This window comes from Neolamprologus brichardi, chromosome 17 (assembly GCF_056152115.1).
Source record: "Neolamprologus brichardi isolate AB-2024 chromosome 17, ASM5615211v1, whole genome shotgun sequence".
Taxonomy (NCBI): domain Eukaryota; kingdom Metazoa; phylum Chordata; class Actinopteri; order Cichliformes; family Cichlidae; genus Neolamprologus; species Neolamprologus brichardi.
In genome coordinates this window covers 8,087,354-8,112,269 of record NC_142120.1, presented here as the reverse complement: position 1 = coordinate 8,112,269, position 24,916 = coordinate 8,087,354, and the positions used below count along the sequence as shown (strand labels likewise).

The 24,916-nt window shown below is 42.3% G+C and overlaps 1 protein-coding gene across 3 annotated transcripts in view; it reads right to left on the bottom strand.

The window, feature by feature from the left end:
- Positions 1 to 319: 319 nt before the first annotated feature.
- Positions 320 to 24,916, bottom strand: part of mdfic (MyoD family inhibitor domain containing) — a 50,829-nt gene continuing 26,232 nt past the window's right edge. Inside the window, exons 4-7 of one of the 3 annotated variants that reach the window (XM_006780624.3) lie at positions 24,452 to 24,556; positions 22,392 to 22,502; positions 6,965 to 7,345; positions 320 to 2,313 (exon numbers count right to left, since the gene is read on the bottom strand). In XM_006780624.3, the coding sequence (XP_006780687.2) occupies positions 2,063 to 2,313; positions 6,965 to 7,345; positions 22,392 to 22,502; positions 24,452 to 24,545 (837 nt within the window). In that variant the 5' untranslated portion in view covers positions 24,546 to 24,556 and the 3' untranslated portion in view covers positions 320 to 2,062. Of the gene's footprint in view, positions 2,314 to 6,964; positions 7,346 to 22,391; positions 22,503 to 24,451; positions 24,648 to 24,916 lie in introns of all 3 variants that reach the window. The other 2 variants (XM_006780623.3, XM_006780622.3) reach the window with 2 other exon arrangements.

Sequence of the window (24,916 nt, the reverse complement as noted above, 5' to 3'; positions counted from 1 at the left end):
AAAAAACTGGAAAACTATTGCCCAGGACCACTATTTTTTATTTTTTTATTTTTAATTACAAGAATGTCTGGCTCCTTGGACGCAAAATATGAGGAAATGGGTGGTGAGTCAGAACAATGTGCTATACACGCTTTTACAAAAGACTCAAACATGTGAAATGAAGGCAGACCTGTTCGTCACATGTTGCACAACTGGAATATGATAAAGAGCTGGCGCACATAAAAGTTGTGTTTTTTTAGAAAAAGAAGATCAAAACAATCATCATTTTAAGTAAAGTTTTATTTAAAAAAAAAAACAAACTTTCATTGAAATTCAAGGTATTGGAAGACAATTAAATGAGCTGATGTATCCAGATGGAAATGGAAAGAATCAAGGAAAAAAAGCACAACATAAAGCATAACAGTATTGTGCAAGACGATGACTACATACTGTATACTTTTTTTTTTTTTTTAATTTAAAGATAAATTCTTCACATTATCTATATAGTGTTTTCTTGACACTCCTTAGCCTGTAACAAACTGCTGCTTTGAGTTAATCATAAACATGAAAATGAGGTTTACTTTCTGCACATTATCTACTGAAGAGGTGCCCATCCAGCCTCTTTATACACATAACAGTGTGCCATTAAGACGAGCCGTACATGACAGCACATTATCTTTGATGCCATTAGGAAGGGATCATTTTTTTATTTTTTTGTTACCATTTAGTAAGCAGTGCTAATGAGGGCCAGCTTTAAGCATCACCACTTAAACAACATCAAAGTGGATCTCCAAGACAAGAAAATGACTCTGCTGGTGATTCACTACAAACTCATCTCGAGATACACAGAATTAAGGACGAGAAAAAAAGAGAGAGAGAAGGAAACTGCTTTTACCCTGCTTTGGTTTACAATTTCTAAAAAAAAAAAAAATGACAGTTCGTGATAACATTTTTTTTTCCCCCAGTCTCTGGGCTTGATACCCAAAAGCGGCTTAAGTGGCAACTAGGGTCACCATTTTTAATTTCTTATCACAGACCTCGTGAACAGAGTGCAGTTCAACAAGTCATACTTCCACAGTATGAATGCAAAATAGCATCAAAGAAAAGGCCGGCTAAGCCTATTCATTGACAGCAAACATTAGAGGAGGACTCTCATAGAAATAAAAGCTAAACACATTGTACATCTTATTGGAGATTATTAAAAGCTTCTTGATATAAAAAAAATGCAAGTAACTGCACTGTATTTCCAGTAAACCCAAGGCTTCAAACACTGCCAAATCAGGTGTGAGATGACACTTTTTAGTGAAATAATCCATCCCAACCATTAAAACACATGGTAAAATATTGCAGACAATTATGACCCTCTGTATAAAATAATAAATGTTTTCAGCATTTACAAAATGCTTAACATAAAAATGTAATGTCACCCTTACCTTCAGTGGCAGAAAGTAGCAGATAATGGGAAGTCCTGATTCACCTTAAACATTTCACCAGTTTCAACTGTTCTACAGTACTACAGTAGATATGTCTATATAGAAGTGTGTCTCGCAGAAATACAGTATGCAATGAAGAATGTATGAACCATCACAAAGTTTTTACAGTGTTGTAAAGACTGCAAACCAAAAGTATTTAAAATGAAAACAGAATAAATGTTATTTTGTAAATGCAACATGTCGGTCACCAAAATGACTAAAAAGAGGCAAGATGTGATACAATTAGACAGCATTCCTGATGTAACAATCGAATCTCTACTATACTGCTTTTAGCAACAGATGGAATACTTACAATACACTGAAGATTTAACTGACGAGTTCATATATCCGGATGGTTTAGATGGAGAAGCCCAGTGTTGAAATCCATCTTTCAAAGCATGCTGTAAAAACAAGGCTAGTTTGCACATACTGAAAAGTCAGGCACACAAAAAATAGGACCTTCACGAAAACATATGCCAACCACCGTGCACACTTTCTCCTCTATCCTTTGCTGAATTCCAAAGTGACAGCAGCAGCAGCAGTTTCCTTCTAATACTTTCATTCGGGGTCTTGCTTATCGCCCTGGTCCACACCAACACAGGCCTGTCTGTCTATGTGGGGAAGCAGATGCCGCAGCACTCCATGCAGATTTCCAGGCAATCTGAGGACTCGCAGCAAGCATCCATTATGCCACAGTCCATGTCACAAGGGCAGTTGCAGTCGTCGCCCAGATCGTCGGTGCAGCAGCAGCAGCAGCAAACCTCTGATGTGCATGCGCCGCATGAGGCCTGGGCCACCACCATGTTGCAAAGCGTCAGGAACTCACAGAAAAGGCAGGCCAAGATGCAGTGAACGCAGCAGTCTGGGTCCAAGCGGGGGCGACAAATAAATCAGTCACAAATCACACACAAAGATAAGGAAAAAAACTAAAAAAAACTAAAATTAAAGCATAAATATTTACGACTGTGGTGGGGAAAACTGTGTATAGAGAGTAAGTGAGTGATGCATGCTCAGCAGGCTGACAGGTGGAACACAATACGCATATGGCAAACAGAAATAAAAGAAAACCCCAAAGAAATCAATTTTCCTCTGCAGTTTTGATTAAGAGAATTGCTAAGCAATTGTGGCATTATCATGCAAACTGCTGGGCTGATCAAACAAAGATGATTAGCAAGAGTCCAAGAGTCCCTGCCTGGCAACTAGGTGAATTAATGCTTCCAATGCCAGCACCTCTGATTAACATTTAACCACCTCGCAGGCACTCTTTACATGGCCAGTGGAAACTTTTGGGTTGCTGTTCAACAGCAGCCTCAGCAGTCTTCAACTTACTAATGTGTCCATTAAGGATCATAAATGTCATTTTGAAAGGCCAAATGAGTTACATGTTTCACTGTACACTTCACGGCGACAGTTTGTTTGTATGTAAGAGATCTAGCGAAGGTAATTTAAACTTATTGACAGAACATAATATTTGGCAGTGTCTCAAACCAAAGACTCTGTCAGAGTATCCCCAGAATGCTCAAATCTCTGCTCAAACCCGTCAGTTATTGTCATTAGTTTTGAGCATATAGTCTTGTTAGAATCCCTGAAATTCTCTGAAGTGCTTGAAATGATCTGAGGAGCTCTTGTACCTGGAGCAGCTCTAAGAGGCAGTCGATGCGACTGAGCAAGCTGGGTAAGGAAGGCAGCAGGTTAAAAACAACATCGTAGCTCCGACTTGATTACTGTCTGATTTGTTGCTATCTGATTATCTCATCCGCACATTTAAAGAACATGTTGTCAACAAGGTATACAATACAGAAGAGGTGGTCTTGTTTCCTGATCTGAAATGACCTAAAACTTGTCTTTTAATTAGAGCTGGAATTACTTTCTTCCAAAAAAAGAAAAGAAGAGGAAAATCCAAAATAAAACTGTCCAGGTGAGGTTGAACACAGATCAATGATTGTTTAGCCATGCCTATATGTTATCCTTGGTCAACCTTCCCCACACTAAAACCTCTGGTCGTTGCATCCAACTCACTAAACCATACTGAACATCCTTCTGTAAGTGCACCTGGCAGACACTCCTTGCAGCTGTCTCCTTTCTGAACCAAGGCCAGCGCAGCGCCCCTGCTTTGGAGTGTTAAAAAGACATGATGTGGATGGATGCAGAAAAATAGCATTACAAACAGGGCGCATTTGCATAACTTTCATCAGCCCATCTTGAGCTGTCAGAAGGGGCTGTTACTGATTGGGTTAGAGGGAAAGCGAAAGGAGGAGAGTGTGGAGGACGGAATTGGAAGCTGAGGGCCTCTGAATGCTCATGTTTGATTAATCAAAGTAGAGGGGTTTTTTTTTCTCTCCCCCCTAATTTTGCACTGCTAAGGGCTGCGGAGCTGACCAGAAGCGCTAGCTGACTGCGATACAAACAAGATAGAGAAGGGAACATGAAACGAGAAAGCGCGGCTGTACATTTGAGGGTGCCTGAAGTTCGAATGCATCTTATTATCCTTATCTGAGGCCATAACACTGGCAGTAATGGAAGATGCATGAGAATAAATCTTTCAGTATTAAACATGTGGGGTGGACATGCAGTAAGCTGCTACTGGCCAGAATGTGGTTTTGCTTCATAGCACTTTTTTTTTTTATGCTGGCATGCGCTGTAAGTGTACTGCCATCCGAGTTTTGCAAAATGCCAGTGAGAGCAATAAACACTGCTCGGCCACAGCTTCAAAGTTCAACCTAACAAACTCTGAAGGACCCAGAGGGTATAGCCATGCCAGCATTCGGAATGTAACAGCAGACTGTGAATACGATACAAACACAGTACATAGGCATTAGGCAGTGGCCAGCCAGCTCAGCTATTCACTTGGATGTATAATTCAGCACCAGCGATTAGTCTGTATCTTATAGAAGCCAGCAAGGAGGAAGGGAAAAGTGGTGGTGGGGGTCATATACTGTACACAAGAGAGCTGGACGCAAGGCACATCTCCATGAAAAACAGAGAGACAGACAGAGAGGCAGACAGAGACAGAGTGAAACCAAGCAACAGACAGACAAGAGCAGCATACACTGACAATGTTGCTGTTTAATGTCAGTGAGCGGAGATGAAGCCCAGAGTTTGCAGGGCCAGAAAAACAGCGCCCGGCGCCTCTGAGGAAATAGTATGAGACATCTGGAAAGCTGACATCAAAAAAAGGGGAGCGGCATGACACAAAACAAGCTGGATGGGCCTCAGAGCGGCAAGCTGTGCAAAACATTCAAACTCACAAAGAGGCAAGCGAGAGGGCAAGAGAGCCGGGCAGTCAGGAGGCGGAGAGAGAGAGAGAAAGAGTGATCAGACAAAGCCTTGGTGGCCACGCGAATGCACAGAAGGCACACTTGGGTAAAGGAGGCAGAGGATGTGGGCCGGATAGTCAATGTCCACCACATGCACTTAAAAGCAGGTCTGTTTATTAATGCATGACTGAGGGGGGTAAAAAAGTCAAAGGTAGAGGACTACAGCTTACAAAAACACACGCAAACACTTTCAAGTTTATAGCTTAGGGAAGTTTTTAACAATGCGCTCACAACCCTGGCATGAAATCTCTAAATGAAGCAGCTGAAGCGGCTTGGAGACGTTAACCGATTACACACAGTTCGCAAAAAAATAGAAACATAAACCCGATGACAAGAGTCGAGACACCCCGCCTCGCTAAACAAAAGCAGTGTGCTAAATGACTCCTCAAAAGCTGTTATCACAGATTGGCTACGGTGCCAACGGCGCGTGCCAAGAAACCCAGAGAGCAACAGAATCCCCAGAGCTAGTCCCTGCTAGCTTACGCCTTTTATTTCCTGTGTTCGGGGGGCTGTTTAGGAGGCTAATTTCACAGGCAAACAGATTATGTTAATCCGTGTAAACATTCAAACACAACAGCTTGGCTGTTTTCCGAGGGGAAATAAATAGTTGAGAGCGAACATATTGATTCTGAGAGCTCTCACGCCTGCAAATAAGCAACACAAAAGCCATAATGAGACTTGTTGAGCAGCTGTTTTTGTTTTTTTGTTTTTTTAACTCCCTGCCCACTCTCTTGCTTTTGTTCTTTACCAATTAAGATGTTGCAAACATGATGCGTCTAGAATAGCTCTTGGCGGATGGATCGCACCTTTACCTGCACGGTGCTGTGCATGTGCGCGAGTGCCTTCATCAATCTGCGCACATATTTCGCGTACAGACAAATGAAGAGGACCACTTTGCTCTTACATCTCTACCTGACCACTATGAATCTTGTCTTTTTTTTTTGGGGGGGGGGGGGGTGGGGGGGTGGGGGGGTGTGAGCAAATCCTCACATAAAAACAGTAAATCTGCAAAGGCCATGTTGGATGAATAAAGCAGGAATTGCCTATCTACTTGAACAAAAATAAGCCTAAACACTGATATCCTATGAGCTACAGAAAGATGGAACACATGGAAGTCCACAAAGTACAGTAGCTGGAGAAAGGGTCGAGGGTGGGGGTGGATGGGGCCCTGTTAATGAGGGCCATGGTGCTGCTGACGGGATGTAGGGAGAGCCAAAAAGGTCCCAGAGAGGTGTGAGGGGCCGCGAGGGGCTCGGAGGAGGCTGGTTATGACTTAATGGGCACCCCGTGCTCTCCGGCCTCGTTAGACGGTCACACCTATCTCCACAATGGAAAAGGACCGGGCAGCCGCCTTCATTACTGGACTCACCTCAGCATTGCACCTGACAAAGTGACGGCTTCCCTGCATGGCAAACGGACTCTCTGGCTTGTTGTTAAAGAAAATAAAAGCCACAGGGGCGAGATGAGACGGCATTTGCTTGACGGGAGTGATAAATATGAGAGGTCATGCACCGCCATCATTAAAAGGTGAGAGGAGGCAAGAATGTATTATCAATATCTTGTTAGGTATTATTTCATGAGCACCTGCGAAGAATACGCCCATTTTGTTTGATGGTGAGACTACAGATTAGGGGATAGTCCATCACAAGTCTAAACCTAAACCAGGTCAGAGAGGATATTTACAGTTTCCTGGAAGTGGGCAATATAGAAAATTCTTTTTTAATTGTTTCTGAACTCGTGATTTTATAAATTGGTATAATGATTGGTGTGCTTTTTTATTTAAGGGTGGGGGTTCTCTATAACTCTCTATAACAGGTTAATTGGATAATCCAAATTGTCACTAGGTGTGAATGTGCGAATGAATGTGAGTGTGAATGGTTGTCTGTCCCTGTGTGTTAGCCCTGCGACAGACTGGCGACCTGTCAAGGGTGTACCCTGCCTCTCGCCCTATGACCGCTGGGATAGGCTCCAGCGCCCCCCGCGACCCTGAAAAAGGATAAGCGGAAGCGAATGGATGGATGGATGGATGGTTCTCTATAACGTTCTTCATTGAACCATGCAGCTTAAACCATTCCTGCTACATAACAAGGTAAGATAAGAGGGGAAGAAGCATACAAGCAGTAAAGTTTCAGAAATGTTAGTATTGGTTAAAAAAAGCGCAGCAGTGTGTCACTAACTTGAGTATGGAGGCGTTACCTTCAGGTAAAGGAGGTTTCTGCGACCCTGTTGAACTCCCTTTGCTGCGTCGGCTGCTGTCGCTGTTCACAGACAGGCTGGACCGCAATTTCCTCTGCATCCTCTGCGACACAGGCGTGGATGGTTGCTTTCTGGGCTGCTCTGTCATTGGAGTAGCAGTCGCTGCCCCCGAGCCAGGACGTGACCCGCCCGTGGCGTTCGTGCTGATGGTTGCACCGCAGGAACACGTCCGCGTGGCCTGTGATCCGCCGGGGTGGATTCCGTTACCGTTACTCAGCACGGGTGTGCCAGCAGTGCTATGGTGAAAGCCATTTTGATCCTTGGCAGTGTCTTCTTCAGCAGTCTCCGTGGGCACTGGCTTAGACTCAGACTGGGGTTGAGCTGGTCAGAAGAGAAAAGATATTAGTTCTACTGTGTTTAAGTAAAGAGCTGGGTGTGTGGATTTAGTACAATTAAAGTACTTCATGGTCAGTGTAAGGTGATGAAAGTTGTAGTATATTTGATTCATCAAAATCATCTGCAAGCTAAGGCTTTTAATATAAAACAAAAACACACTGCTTGAAATTGCAACTATACACTCTCTCTATAAATATACACACTGAAGGACAAAGGAAACCAGAGACTGAAGGAACATTTCTTAATCAGAGCAAAGCATCAAGTCAGTTGATCTGGTCAATTAAGAACAGAAGGGGTTGTTAATCAGTTTTAGCTGCTGATAGGTGCACTCGATGGGCACCAATGGGACAACCACAAAGTTGGAATGGTTTGGAGGCCACTGACATTTTTCGCTCCTCATCTTTTCTGGTGGTTTTTTCCACTAGTTTTGCATTTGGCTAGGGTCAGTGTCACTGCTGGCAGAATAAGGCGATATCTGGACCATACAGAAGTTATACCATACAGGTAGTCCACATCAATACGTGCCATGGCCAGAAGGTTGCTGTGTCTCCCAGCACAGTCTCAAAAGCATGGAGAAGATTCCAGGAGACAGGTGGTTACCCTAGGAGAGCTGAACAAGGCCGTAGAAGGCTTTTAATCCATCACCAGGACTGATATCTATTCCTTTGTGCAAGGATGATCTGAATGAGCACTACCAGAGCTACAAAATGACTTCCAGCAGGCCACGTGTCAATGTTTCTGACCAAAAAATAAGAAACTGACTTAATGAGGATGGCGTGGCAGCCCGATGTCCTTTAGTGGACCTTGAGCTCATTGCTTGGTCCTAGCACTGTGGAGCCCAACTGGCATTTGCCATAGAATACCAGAATTGGCAGATCCACCATTGGTGACCTTTTCGCAGGTGAGAACAGGTTCACCCTATGTGTGAGAGACACGAAAGGCTCTGGAGAAGCTGTGGAGAACATTACGCTGCCTGTAACATCCTTCAGCATGACCAGTTTGGTGGGGGTCAGTGATCATCTGGGGAGGCATATCCACGGAGGCACAGACCTCTACAGGCTAGGCAACGGCACCTGACTGACACCAGCTGTAAGGAAAAATTCCTTGGAGCCACTGTCAGACCCTACACTGGTGCAGTGGATCTTCCTCCTGATGCACAACAATGCCACACCTCATTGGTGAGGGCATGGAGGCAGTTCCTGGAGGATAAAGAAATAGATACCATTGACTGGTTCCCCACGCTCACCTGACCTAAATCCAAAGAACACCTCTGAGACATCATGTTTCAGTCCATGGACTAGCATGCTGCATCATTTTTCACTTTGCTTTTCGAGGTGTCTTTGAATTCAGCCCTCTGTGGGTTTACAATTATAATAAGCATCCTTTCATTCCCAACACATTACCCAGACCATATCGGCACAGATACCCGGCATGATTTTTTTCCCCACTGAGATGTGATGTGTTTTCAGAATGTCCCTTTTTAAGTGTATTTTTAAGCTGAATGTAGAGGATGAAAGAAAGAAAACAAAACTACAAAGTAAGAGAGATGTATTAGTTTACTTTAATAACTCCAGGGTTTTTTTAATGCTTCTGAATTCCCTTTCACCTAACTTCATTTTTGCTGTAAGAGAACTTGCAATCTCGGCACCTTGCACTTCATATATTTTATTCGCTTATAAAGTCACCGTAGCCTGCGAGTTTCACTTCTTACAAAGCAACTACAGTAATGGAGACACGCCATTCTAAGCTAAATCACTCTCAGCAAACCGTGCCACCATTCCCTAACATGATAAAAATCGATCACACGGCAAACATTTCAACTTGGAATCAAAAAGAGAGGAGCGGCGAGAGATAGGAACTTTATATGTGACATGATCACAAAAGCCACCGCTGCAGGCAGACGAGACAGTCGTTGGAGCCGTACCTCGGCGAGTTTAGACAGTGCGAGAGAGATTAATACAGTAAAAAGAGAAAGTCAGCTTGTGATAGTGTACATATACAAAATGGCTGCTGTCTACAATAGTAATGATCTCCTCGCCTGTGAAAGCTCCGAGATGGCCTCGACGAGCCTTTCTAAGAGCACGCGTGACAGCCGCAGAAAGTCGGGAGACAGCGACCTGTCTGATAAAAGAGAAGAGGAAGGATGCGAGTGAGCAAAGGCGGTGGCATTTCCCTGAGAAGAGCACCTGCACATTCAGCTCTACTGGGAGCTACTCCTACATTACCTTCGCTCCACATCAGAGCCACTTTGCATGTGCACTTGCAGCAAGATTTTGTGAATTATTCATCTCTCTCTCTTTTTTTTTTCTGAGTTTGTCTGTGTGAACCCTACTTATTCTTTCCCCCCCCTCAATGTAATACTTTCTTTATATACATTGAAAATATAACATCTTGACAACCAAACTTGAATTCTGCCTTATTCAACTACTGCTTAAGGATGTTTAACATGCAGGGCTGTTTAACAGTTACACAGCTGTCCAAAAATATATCTATATATAAATAAATAAAATCAACAAGTTTCCAAAGTGGATGCAAACATAAAATTTAATGTGACTCTGGTAATTTCTTTCCATCTCTATTTTCTTTCTGTCAGCTCACCAACAAGTGCAATTACGGTTAACAAGAGTCGGAGAGAGTGTGGGAATCGGGCCTTGCGCTTTTTAACAACACATCACCCTGGGAGAGGCCGGACGTGAATGTGGATGTAAAACAAAGCAATTAAATACACACTCTGGGTTTCGCCTTCCCCTCATTCGGGCTTCTGCATGCTGCCTCGATAAACAAATATAGACTTGAGGGATCAGGATTCCATGCAATTTGAATTAGACAACTGGGTAGCGCACGATAGAATTCATTATGCAGTGATTTAAGACCAGGTTGATGGATTTTCTTCTCCAAAAAGACAAAAGCCTTGCAGCCTGCCCATGACAATGTGGGGGGAAGAGACTGAAGCCTAACAAGGAGGCTCGGAGCAGGGGCTACATTTGTTGCTGTTTTTTTTCCAGCTTTACCCCTGACAGCTGTAACTTGCTACATTTTTCACTCATTTTAATATATGTATCCTGTATTTTATTCCACTGTGTCCTTTTTTTTTTTTTTTTAATCTTTTCAGGAAAAAGGCAAGAAAACACACCGAGTCAGGTCTGCAGCACATCAAGACACCAGTACTCACTTGGGTGGCCAAGATGGTGACTTCACCTTCCCACCAAGATGTTTTCCTTTAAACCAGAGTCTGTCTGTGTATTATAAGACCTGGTAGATTTCTTTAACATACATTTCCATACATAAATTGCAATTATTAATTTAGCTAATGTGCGATGCTGATGTCCCCGTTGCACCTATTAAGCGCCAGTGCCTGCCTACCCCCCTCCTTTTTTCGGTATTATCGTGGGTGGATAGTGCTATGCTAACAAAGAGAGCGAAGTGTTGAATCACTCATAATCTGTAAAAACAGTATCATGTCACAGTTATCTTAATCTGCTAAAGTGACAGTCACGCAGCAGTCAACCTTTTTTCTTTGGGTGCTTTTTTTCCCCCCCGACTTTCACAAAGCAGCTCATTAACCAACTATTTTAATCTGCAAGCATCACAAACCAGACTGCAAACATTCAAATTTGATGAATCCAAAAATCACTATCTAATCTAAAAACACATCCAGAAACTTAATCAGAAACACAACCTTACCATTCACACTGGCCTCAGTTTGTTCCTAACTGATTAACTCCTCGTATACATCAAGATTTATTGACAGCTGACAACTAGATTAATGGGGAAACCCCGGTTTGCCCACTGTATCACTGCAGATTCATGGTAATCTACCTGTCTGAGTATGTAGTCAGAGAACATAGCGAACTCCACTACAGTGGATGACAGTTCCTTAACAAATGTATCATCCACAGCATGTTGCATTATAACAGTAATTTTGATTCCATCTTGTTTAAGCAAAGTAGCCACATGGACTTGCACATATAAACACACATTCACGCACAAACTGCACTGGCAGGCATAATTACCTTTTCCTTTTGAGAAAGCCAAGCTTTCAATTTGGCAAAATATAAATAGCTATTAAGAAACCACCATGTCAAAAAATATATATATATTAGAGGCAATTTGGGTTTCTGACACACTGTGGAGAGTTATAACATTTCGTCTGAGGGGGTTGTGCACTTCAGTGGCAGGTTCCTGAATAGTCTTTGCACAGTTGCAGTCGTTATTTTTATCCTGATGAACGCGGTGGCCGAGATTAATGGACGCGATGGAGCAATATTCATAATCATTGATCATAATAATGGTGGTACTGTCAGAGATGGCAGTGACAGACTTGTACAGTCACATGAGACAAATGAAGAGATAATGAGGAAACGCAGAAATACACTACGTTTGAATTCGTGCTACTCTGGAATCAGAAACTTTCGGTGCGTGTGACTTACAGCAAAAGTAAACTCTAAAGCATATTATCTACTACCTCCTACACGCCATTCAGCTTGGCGTGCACCGTAAACACACAATACAACACAACAGACTGAGGAAAGAGCCATCGTTTATCAAGTCAACCCCTGTGAACCCTATTGAAGTGCAAACCATCCGGTGTGCATTCAACTTCTTTCAGCTTTTAGCATTTCAAGGTAATGCGATGCTGTTGTGACGTTTCTGAACCAACACTTTGATTCCACATCCAAGGATACAAATGTAAGCTGAGTCTGCTGATAAATCCTGACAGAGCAACACAGGCTCACCGCTAATACACCGCTCCGCTAACACAGCAGGAAACAAATCCCACGAAGTTTGAAAAGAACGTACAAGTTGTGCATTTGTTACAACATTGCAGCAAAGCGTCCGAAGGTGTCCTAAGAGATCCAAATGCACACTTTAATAGGCTGTATGTCCAGTTCTTCCCTCCAAACAAAGTTTAAATACAAGCACACACACACACACACACACACTTCAAATTGGACTTGTAACTGCCCTATTTCTAGCACATCAACAACTGTTGAGAGTGTACATTTGTAGTTGAATAAAACATGGTATTCCCCTACACACGCTGTCACACACATCACAGGGGAAACTAGGGGGTGAGTGGTTCTTGACTGTCTAAGCAGCATCCCAATTTGGTCCCAGCTACTAGTAGCTGACAGCCTCAAATATCTGGGGAGAATTTTTAAAAGGCCAGTGTTTGATGGATTCATGAAGAACACACAAATATAATTGCCATTTGTCACCGAGTCTTCAGTGGCTGCGCCACACAGGGACCGAGCAGCACAGCGCCTGGAGAGAGCTGGAGCTGCACCAGAGCCGTGCGAGGCTAGGGGTGGGTGGGTGGTGGTGGGAGGGGGTCGATCTGTATGTAAAACTGAGTATATAAACACCTCCATTTTTGTCACAGAAAATAGGTCCTACAGGACGCAACTAGAAATTGCACCCAGAAGACAGCATGGCTACTGGAGATCTCTCTCCCTCTCTCTCTCTCACACACACACACAATCACACACACACCTAGCTACCAGGTAGGAATATGCATGTATGCATGTCAGCTGTAACAAAGATCCATACACAAGAATTCTAAAATAGTTGAGAACATGAAAATATAACACAGAGGTCAAACAGGGCAGTATGGAGATTCTCATTTGCACATAACTACATCATGAGTCACAGGTAAGGCAGGGAGCGGATTGAACAATCACGCCAGTGCTGTATTTCTAAAGCTCAGTGCTTTTTAATATTAATGCCCCCGAGACGGAGAGAAACACGGAGGAGAGAGAGACGAAAGGTGTTTGCCCAGGCTTATTAGAATGCCCATCATAGAGATCATACAGTTATTCAAATGTCACATCATTCCCACCAAATAAACACCACAAGATGAATACAGATTGTGTATCCATCTCCTAATGGCCATTATTACACAATGGCACAAGTTTGTGAGTTAACACTCGAAGGGGCTACGCAAGCGGGCGAGGCACCTGTAATTGTAGTCCCGGGCCTCAGACTAGGAAAAAAAGGAAAAGCGAGGATGCACAGCAATTCCGCTAACACGGCCGGTGTTTTGTTTATTTTTGGGGGCTCGTATTAGAAAAACATGTATATTTTCTGCTCGACTGGTCATGTACCTGCATGATTGAAATGCTAATTTGTAAATGTGCAATGACCTAGCCAGACTCCTCCAACTCCCCCCCACCCCCCCCTCGCTGCCAAAACAGCCTGAGGTATCATCTCTCCTCCTAACAAACAGCAGCGTGTGGAAGAGCCCCTGCCTTTCAATCCAAAGGGATATATTTTCTCATTAGAAATTATACATCTTCCCTGTCCATATTTATAGACGCAAAACCAGGGGAATTACGCTGCAGAGAGAGTGAGAGGGACACACACGGAGAGAGGAAAATAGTACAATGAATGTTATTACAAAAGGGCTCTGATTGAAATTTTCCTTGGGCGTCTGAAAGCCTCGTTTGCAGTTTGACCTTCTAAACTACCGGACAAGGACTTCCTTTATTGTCTAGAAGGACGAGCTGGGAGGGAACACGCACAAGTGGCTCAGGGATCATCGTTCAGGTGTCCAATTAAAAAAAAAACAAACAAACAAGAAAAACATGATGATGATAATCATAGTGTGAAAAGTATCAATATAAAGGCATTTATCAGGAGTGTCGAAGGAGTCAACCAGCGACCGAGAACGAGCTTTTGATCGGAATATTAGCGTCCTGCGGTGCGAGGAGGTGGCTGCCATGCAAAGTCAGCGCTCTTGTCTTTACACAAAGTGCATGGCAGCCTGACACGGGCTAACAGAAATGTCACTTGTTCCAACAGACTGCAGCGATCTCACGGCAGCGATCACACAGAGATCCTAACCCTGTCAGTTCACACACATGCGCAAAGTGTTTTGTATTTATCCAAGATAAAATGGTGATGATGACGGCTTCGCGGCCGCTGATGATGACCGTTGAAGAAAGCTAAATTACCTGCTCTGACATTGGATCCCCCTCAGCCAAAGTGACATGCTCTGAGTGTGTGTGTGTGTGTGTGTGTGTGTGTGTGTGTGTGCGGGGTTGCAAGCATGCCAGGGTAGTCTGCAACAGAACTCTATTAACTGTCTTGACCTGTCAAGGCTAATCATATTGCATAGCATCTCATTTAAACAGGAAACATCACATTTCTGTCTGTTTTCCTACCCTAGTCCAGGACACTCAGTCGATAACGCTCAGCAGTCAAACACTGTCTCCCCCCCCCTCCTTTTAATTCTCTGTGACAGTCATTCAAAAATTTGACTCTACCAACCTACTGAAGTGAGACTTGAAGACATCGTTTAATATTTCCACTCCTCATTTCCCACACCGCTGCTGCATCTACCCAGGAAAAAGTGGAATTAAAAAAAAAACCTTCGACCTTGTTCTGCTTAATTACATTTTACAGGAGTGAAGACAACTTGAAAGACAATAGCTTGATTCGATGACACGAATCCATCAATCTCAGTGCAAGTGTTCACATTTCTAAAGGGAAGGAGGTGGTGATCGAGGAAGGGTGGAGTGGGGCCCGGGTCACCAATTCTTCTTTGATTTCAAAATGGAACATTTTCCCAGATTAATATGTTGACCGCCATCACTAAAACTCCCAATGAGATGCCACTTTCTCTGCGATGAATCATGCTGAAGGGAAAGTCACACACGCATTCAGCCACCAAAGCTCCAGCCACACAGGCCCCAGGTCTCCACTGTTGTGTGGAATTTGGCACGGTGCTAATTTGAGTATTACTAATACAGCACGGAGCGAGGAGCGTTCAAAGCCTTGCAACCAGCCTGCTGTGAGAGACACTAAACGTTGCACTGTTCTCCACTTCTCCTCATTTCTGAGATGACTTTTGTACGAAGCTGTTCCTGCATTAAGCTTTGCCAAATGCCTTCCATTCCCCTTCATCTGTTTCTTACCATCCACGAGGAGGGAAAGAGTTTATAAAGACAGCCAAATGCACGACTGCAGTATCTTTAAAAAGCTGCACATCTTGCACGGATTTAGACTTTACACGGCTAGCTACCACAATTTCTAGAAAGATCAATTACGACGTGACTCAGAGCAGGCCTGAGGGAGCTGCCAGGCTTCATACTCCCCAAGAAAAAAAACAAAAAAAAAAGTGCTCCACCCTCTCCTCGCCGACGACTCAAAACAAAAAGAAAAAACAAAAAAAAACGGAGCAACAGTGAGGAGGGAACGGGAGAAAGGGGGGGAGAAAAGGGAGGGAAGGAGGAGAATGGGGGTTATTTTCAGTTTCAGTTACATCGATGACTCAAATATTCCACCGCCTTTCAAAATCTCCTCACTGCAGCAGAAGTTCCACAGGAAGCTTTGCTTGTTTGAAATTCAACGGCGGGCGCGCAGACGTGCACATGCGCACCCTCGCACTCGGGCACATGAAGGCATGCACACATGCAAAAATGAAGCAGACACAGAGGCAACTGCATGAGCCAAATAAATTTTGTGGAAGATCCACAAGTCAGAGATGAGGATCTGCCACTCCCTAAAAGCCAAAATCCAGCTGAAGTCTAACTCTGGGTCAGAAAGGGGAGAGGCAGTCTATCAAAATGCCCCCACACCTAGTTCCTTTATTTGCTCAGTATCAATCTCAGCATTAACCCTCTGCTAATGGGACAGCTGTGGGTCACCGCCTCGCATCGTCTGGATGCCAATCAAGGCCTTAAGCTGAGAGATCAGCCTTTGGGACAGAGGTGCTCGTCTGCCTCTGAGTGGCTTTTAAAACACAGAGACGCCTGTATCGATTTTAGCTCTAGCCTGAAAGAGAAGTGTGGGGTGAAGGGGGTTGTGTCAGCTGTGGTTGTCTGTGCTTCTGGACGGGAGCCAGCCGCCGGGTCCCCGGTCACCCTCCACTGATCAGGGGGGCCTGACACAATGACCTCGTAGAAAGGCACTGAACCTGCAAACACGAAGGGGGCAAGGAGTTGGAAGCTCGAGGGGTTCAGGGCTAGCGAGGGCAACATCAGCAGAGATCTCAGTAATAGAAAAGGGTTTTAACCTTAATGTTGGAGCCAAAACCCTGTTAGAGGCCAAGTAATCCCCCCTGTGCTATCTGATTTTTTTTTCTCTCCCCCTGTGTGTGTGAGGAGCTTCTGAAATGCATTCATGCCGTCATGTGTGGCACTGGTTAAGGAGCTGGTAAACATGGTCCAAACAGTCCAGCTACCTTGCCATATCTGTGCTAAACGGGTAAAAAAAAAAAACCAATAAGGTAGACAAAACACAGAAAGCCAGGTTCATTTCTTTTGTGTTACAACACTACCAAAGAACAGAGCGCCTATGCAGTTGTAGCACAATGAAATGTTTTTTTCAGTAGTTACGTTTGAAATCCTTTATACTAAAACTTTCTCAAAGTTTCGATGACTAAGAGCAGGTTTAGTTAGTGAGTTTGAGGTAGTCACACAGAAAAAGGTGCACACATTTCTTAGTGTTTGTAAAGCATCTGTTCAGAAGATGGAGGTTAATGTCAGTCTAAACTTTGAGCATATTTATAGATTTTTAGACATTATTGTGGTGATCGTTAAATATTTGCCACTGTTTAGACATCGACCCTCAAGGGTTCTCAAAGAGTTTACAGTCATATCAGTATTAACCCAAAACCAACAAGGGTGGGAGTAATGTTCACATTATGCTTATTAAATAGGTATAAACTTTCCTAGTGTGTAGATATTATGCAATATTGTTAATACTGCAGGATATATTTTCTTGCAGATTTTCTTCCAGAACCCTGCAGATCCCCAAAGCCCACTTTGTGAACCACTGATCTGCTGAAGTGACCTAAAAATCTTTGTACTATTGTGTTATAGCATAAAAGTACTTTCAGGTTATTGCGTAAGAGTGCAAAGATTGGCTCAAGAGACAGAGTGGGTCGTCTACCAATCAGAAAGTCAATGGCATCCTTGGGCAACATACTAAACCTAAAGTTTTCCTAGCAACCGTGCGAGTGTGCAAGTGTTACAAATCAGTTCTTTGCATTAAAATATATACATAGATAAAACACAGTTGGTTTGTTTTCTACAACGTAGTTGCGACATCTGTCTAAAATGTAATGGATTTGGTTGACACGTATGTTTCTTTTAGGGCCTTTTGTGTGTTTCTGTACAACAGTGTTGCTTCTTAACCCCATGACATGTTATAGACATGTGGAAAAACAAACCTCTGACCCTTACTCCAAAACCTGTGCTAGTAACAGTGTAACTTTCAGCTTCTGAAATATGTCCTCAAAAGTAACAAATCAAAAACGATTTATATTTCTTACGAGTACACTAAAAGTGTTAAAATGACTTCAAAAGATTTCTCTGAATTCTAAAATTCTACGCAGTCTCCTCAGTCAAAATCCATACATGTTGTCTTGCAGCTAACGTGCACTTAAAAGACTGCGGTCCACAAATGGAGGTATGCATATCTAATCATCTGGCTCAAGTATTTTGAATATCTTCAAAAAAAATAAAAAATTAACAGCGAATAGTCTCGGGCACTTTGGGTAAAATATGCTAATTAACACACTTGAAATTTCCCATATGAAATCTATCTGCACCAAGACAATGAGAAAATAATTACAACAGAGGTAGAATTACAATGACCATTTTAATCAACCCCTACACTAGCATTTCACCCTATTTATACAGTTTTTGATTCCATGACCCACTGGTAAGTAATCACTTGAAAATTACAGTTCAGTTTATAATAGGTCTATGCTTTAGACACATTATTTCTGCAGACGGGGCTGCGAGGATTGCAATAAAGATATGAATCTTGCATAACAACAATTAGAATGCAATTCCTATACCTAAAAAAACATTCTTGAAAAAGAGAATTGACACAAGGTTAAAAAAGTCTTAAAGTACTTAAAGCAATTCGGAAGACAAATGAAACAAAGTGACACAATCTTAGAATGTTGATTCAACAATTGGCCAGCAAAAACACCTCGAGGAAGCCCTCGCCACCCCTTTTTTCTTTATATCTCATATCAAAAACTTTATAAGTTCGTATATAACTCTGAATTGTTGAATCTTTTCTGCAAAGACAAATGAAAGTATATGACACGACCACATTAAACAATTCCCGTTGCTGCTTTTATTAGAGGTCTTTGTGACCTCCACTTCCAAAAGGTCAACTCGATACACAGGTAATAACCTTGAAAGTGTGCAACTAAAGAGTGAAATCAGAGATTCACACAAAGGCCAGACTAATGTCTTTCTTTAGAAAAAAAAAAAGAAAAAAGAAGAAAAAAAAAGTCATGTTATTTGACCTTCTTTTCTCACTACAGAATTTCCATGAGATTAAAAAAAAAAAACAGACCTGTTCTTCACATACTGGTAAGGTCATCTTTATCAACTGCAGAAGCATTAAAAAAAGTATTTGACAATCTTATGAATAATGTGATGATTAAACTCCTAAAACTAGTGCTGGGTGGTAGCAATTTATTTCCAGACATGGGCTGGAGAGGTATGGCCCTGTTTGCAAGAGATATCAGGTGCTTGAAAAACCAGAATGGTCTCTTGAGGAATGTCTGTCTCCCACACATGACTCTTCCTCTCCCAGGTTTCAGAGCCACAGAGGAACTGTGTGCTGACAAAGGTCTAACAAGAGGGGCAGAATTGTACTTTTGTTGTCTAAGCCGCAATGCTTTACAATCTAAGCGGCGACTGGAATTTATCTTGTTTGCAATCGTAAATTATTACCTCTCGCACAACGCGTGGCATAACAGTGTTCACTGCACTTTCCTTTAAATGCGCTCTGCTGAGAACATTTAAAAAATACAGAAACACCACTGTGTTTACTTTCTCATTTTAAGGGGGCCCACTGATTAAATAGACCACTTGTCAAAACAATGTTATCATAACTGAAATAGGATCTTTGCTGTTATTACAACAATATAATGGGCTTCCTCTTGTTGTGATAAGTCACCATCCACAAATTGTACACAGCTTTAAAATCGGACAGCCCTGGGACACAGTCAGGACTGAGATGTAGGCGGGCAGATGATTTCTTATTGATTTCCTGTTTCTGTGGTGAAGAGAGCTCTCAATTACCCCTGCCAGCGAGCAGATTGGTTCCCTCAAAACACAACCACAGCGAGACTGCCAGTCTATGACATAAATAGGTTAAGTTAAGCAGCCCTAAATCATTTTTCCAACTATTAGATGGCCACAAACAGACAAAGCTACTTAAAAATGTTCTCCAAGATTATAGTTCATTTTCTTTATTTACAAACCTGGCTATCTTACATGTCTTTTTAGCTATAGCTCAACTTCATAATGCAGTAAGCTCCACTCTTTGAAAGGCTCAATGTTACTACTGAAATTAGAAAACTCAACAATTTGTAGAATCTTTTAGAAATCAGACAAATTAATTGGGAAGTGATTTTATCCCCTACACTGATGCCTATATATCATGTTTGATTTTATGGTTTTATTGTACTTTTTAAAAAAATAATAATAATTATTGTACTTTCTGAAACCATGGTGGAATGGTTCACGTGGTCGCTTAAACAGTGAAAGATCCCCAGTTTGGTCCCATAAGAAGACAGATATTCCTTGGGAGATGCATCCAGGACTTGCGTTTGCCAAATCAAGTATGCACAGCTACCAGCTCTGGCAGCCCCTTATGAATAAGGGTATAGCCAAAATTATTATTTTTTTGTTTGTGTTAATATACAGAAGAAGAAGAAGAAAGAAAGAAAGAAGGAAGAAGAAGAAGAAAGAAAGGAAGAAGAAGAAGAAAGAAAGAAAGAAGGAAGAAGAAGAAGAAAGAAAGAAGGAAGGAAGAAGGAAAGAAGAAGAAAGAAGAAAGAAGAAGAAGAAGATTTACTTGAGTTACCCCAAATTTAAAACTTTGTCTAACTAATGTAATGGTGCTCATGTCTGACTAGCAACAGTGATACTGAGGCGAGCTGTTGAGGATATCCTGAACTTTTCTGATGCCAAGCTGCTGCTTTTATTAGTGTTAGCCACTGTGAGCCACTTCTTTGAAGTGCATCCAACTTTGTCAGAGAGTGTCAGACAGTAAATAAACTCTCATAAAACATGAAAATTGAATTATCCTGTTTATCAGAAAGTATGATTTCCTTTGCTAGCTTGTTAGCATACCGTCTGTGCAGGGGCTTGCAAAGACCCGAAGTTGTTTCTGTTCTGGATGCAGTTTGCATTTTACCGTTACGCTCTCGTACTGTTTTGCAATAAATAAATAAAAAAGGTAATGTACATATCCAGGCTGTAGACTGTGCTATTATTTTTCTCCTCTGGCACACAAACTGAAATCAGCTGATTGTGGTGCAAGTGCAAATGGAACCAATAAGTGGGCTCGATGGACAAGCACACTAACAATTCCAAGGAATTGAAGTACTTGGGACCGGTTCTCTACAAGAACTAACATCCCTACTTATAATTGTCACTTTTCAATATTTTTAGCAACATCTAGGTGTTTAGAATTTCCTGTTTCATTGGGAAATCTCTAGAATATTCTTGAAGTATTCTATTGCAGGACAGAGTTGAAGAAAAACTATTCAAACGAGACAAACTAGACAAACTAAGTGTTTTTATTGTATTATAAATACTATAATCAGGCTTTGATCTTTCAAATGAAAAACAGGAAAACTTCTTTACCAGCCTCTGTGTGTTTATGTGTGTGTGCGTAGCAGAAAGAAAGAATCGGTGTGGATGTTAAGGGGAGCGACATCAATTACAACGCAAAACTGTTGTCACAGGGGCTTATCTGCTGAGATGAAAGCAGAGCATGCCTCCCTCTAGAAGTGCAATACTCCGCACACCTGCCAAGCTAGAGAGACCTCTTGACGGAATTTTCTTTTTTATTATTATCTCTTTTCCATGCTACTTCAATAAACAAGCCACTGGCAAGTCATTAAGCTTAATACCAGAAAAGGCAGGAAAAGGCACCCTGGAAAAGTTAACAACCAAGAAACAAAGGAACTGTTGTCAAGAACTGTGTCAAATGAAGAAAAGAAAAAAAAACAATCCTTATTATTGCTAGGCACTTACATGGATGGAAGCAATCAGGTGCTATTAGCCTATGTTGACACATCTCACTCTTCTTAGGAACAATGAAACACACAAACAAAGGCACACAAAGCTTTTAGCCCGTTTCATTTTGTGACCTGCAATCCATATTTCAATATCAATTCAAATCGCTGAACTAAAGTGCATCTTGGTTTAATTAGACTCAAGAAGTTCAATGTCAAATAATTGTTTTGTAAAACCTCACCGTGCACTGCATTTGCATAAAACAATGTGATTAACTCAGAGTTACAATACAGGCACACAAAGTTTCCCCAAAGGAAAAGAAAAAAAAAAACAGATTAGAACCATCCAGAAAAAAAGACATCTTTTGAAAATCTAAAACACCTGCTAATGGTATGATGGATCGCAGGGAGGAACAATATACTCATGTAATCCTGGTGAACATTCTTCAACAGAAAAGTGCCTCTAGCTGCTGGCACAAGTCTTCTTCAATAGGTGAATGATTGGTGCAGGCTAAGAAACACCGCGGCTAACATTCAATCAGAGTGTAAAGACAGCTAGTGCCAGAACCACAAACAGGATTTCCCCACTTCCAAAACACAGCGCTGAGGGTTTGGAAGGAGAAGTAAAAAATGACGAAATGAGCCAAGTCTTGCTCGTTATGGCAGAATAAGAGCGCCTGCATGTTACCACGCTTACCAAGAGAGCTTGGTGCTATCTCGACATTACTTTAATTGGAAACACTGAAGCTAATATTTTAGCTGGCTAACTGACCCCTGCCTCATACACTGTGCAACTGCCATAACAACAACTATCCATATAGTGGTTGTGATGATAGAAAAAAGGACGAGATTACAGCCGCTTTAATGTTAAATAAAACAATGGTAAACAGAACCGTTGTGACTGTTGCAGGCAGAACGTGTTTGTCATTTTCACTCTCTACAATTAAACGGTGCATTGTTGTTTATCATTAAAAATAACAGCAAGATGCCCCGCTGCCCGCCCACAGCTTTTCCCAGGTCGTTAAAACTTACTTCTTACAGGCTCGCAATAATTAGGCTTCTCCTCCATCACGTGACTCGGTCCTTCGGCGGCTGGTTTCCTGGGAGATGATGTTCTCCCTGATGATTCATTGTCACGAGCATCTAGGGTCACAAGAATTTAACGTCAAACAGAGCTGATGAAGAAAAACCCGCCACACGGAGAGTTGCGTAAACTAAGTACTGTGCCGCATGGTGACCGACAAGACGGGGTCGCTTAATTTAATTTCATGCTATTAAGGACTCAGCTGTTCATTCCTTTAAAATAAAATAAAACAAAATAAAAAAAACAGATGTAAACTTTAAGGGTAGAATTGGCCACGGAGGACAGAATATCAGGGACAGCTGGATGATCCAGAGGTGCGGAGGCCGCTCAGCATGTTTTTGCCAGAAAAAACAGGCCACTGGCAAACTGCACAACATTGAGGGGCGGTTCAGGTAAAGGCCTTGCCAGAGCTCTGGATCTCATTTTCTCTCCTTTTGCTCCCGGGCGTGCTCTACCTGCCAAGCTTTTTAACTGCCATAAAAGGCTGCATTCATCTAAATTGGAAAAAGTATGTTGGCAAAAAGAAGAAGAAGAAGAAGAAGAGAAAAAAAATCTTACAGCCTGATAGATGCGCAAATGCACGAGAGACAGCTTCACTCATCTGCCTAACCCGTTTCTTCTGGCCTCTTGACTTCAAGGCTCGCTCAGGCTTCGCTCACTGCACACTGCTGCTTTGTTCGGTAAATAAACCTTCCACAATGACTTTATTCACTGGTTTGGAGCCAGATGCCTACTCATAGGCCATAGTTTTGGGGGATTTTTTCCCCTTAAAACTGAAAGTTTTTCAGTGCCGTCGTGTAGCTCGAGCCTCCAGCTCGGTGAAGATTGATTCAACAAACCTAAAAAAAAAGAATCACATTTACAGAAGCTTTGCTCCCATACTCCCATACAACACCCTGTGTTTGTAAGCAAGTGATGGATGGGGCAGCGTAACAGATGAGTGCGGGCCAGAAACTCTGCCCAGACAGATATGGCACATATCTCAGCTCGGGGGGGCTAATGTATGGTAGCGGCGGTGACGTTAGCAGCAGTTCTGTGTGATGCATCGCAGTATTTAGTGATCACAGTTAGAAATAAATTGCTCTATTCTCTGTACATCCGCAGTCCCCCGAGAGGGGAAATCTAGTCCTAACTCCAAGTGCCTTTGAAGGTCCAGCAAAAAAAAAAAAAATCCATTCACAACCCAACAGCCCCAGTGATTGCTTACTTTGTCCTACTTTGCTATTTTCTGACAGTGCCATAATGATGCTTGGTATAAATAGGATGGTTAATGGTTCATTGCTTGTTTGAAGAAAAATGAAAAGGGGGTGTGGGGGTAAGCTTATTTTACATGTGATAATCTTAGGGGCAACTAGAAAGTTAATTAAAAACTATAATTGGCTGTGGTTGCTGTTAATAGTCACTAGGGCGTTTCTGCAGACTTTATTGGGGGGAAAAAAACAAAAAAAACCCACAAACACTATCGAGCTTAAAGCTGGAGCAGAGATACTGATGCACACCAAAAGTCACATGAATATAAGGTAGAAAGCAAGTCTGTGATTGTCCAGAGCAGACTGAAAAATCCTGATATGCCAATCATCTGTAGCACACATCCACTGGCTTGTCTTTAGGATTTGCTTTTTAGCGTGAGTTTCTGACTGAGTATGACACTATATTTAGAGCTCACTTTCATTACTGGTATGCTGGCAGCTAGGATTGAAAAAAAAAGCCTCCATAAACATGTACACCAGAGGCTGGTGTTATATAGGAGGTTTTTTTCTTTTTTTTCTCTTTTGGATTGGATGTTTTAAGTGGGTAAGCTTGGCTTGAATGTGGGTAAAAGGTTCATTTTAAATGTGATTGGTGGATCTGAACCAGTACAGAGCCAACATATTCTGACAAAAAGCTAATTACATCTTACAAAAGCACCTCTGTCATCCTCCCAAACCCTCTCAAGGATAAATACACCTGACTTATGTAACTGAAATTGTACGTTTCTTCACTTTAGGTCCATCCTGTGTTTTCTTACCGTGTGTGGCTGACAGCAGGGGACTTGTCTCCTGCCCTGGGCCCTTCGCTGGCTCTGCCAGCCCATCCGGATGAAGGACAGTCTCCTTGGACATGAGACAGTCGTCTTTTGGGGGGGAAACAAAACAGCAGAAGTAGTTTCTCCCTGTCCTCAGCCTTCAATGCTGTGAAAACCAACGCCTCATCATCAGCACAGGCTTGAAGACACAAATAAAAAAGTGTTTTAAACAAACGCGCGGGTCAACTCGAGAAAGTCGCCAACTTATTCACGCAGCGAGAAAAGTGACGTCGCGCTCCAGAAAGTCTTAGGCGAAATTTCCCTTTTTGTCGTTTTTTTTTTAACATAAACTTATTGCAAAACTTCACATGGCGCTCATTTATTCACATACACACTATTTTATATAGGCACATATATATAAACGCTTTAATTGTTCTAAGCGTTATTTACGGCAAAAGTCGACACGAA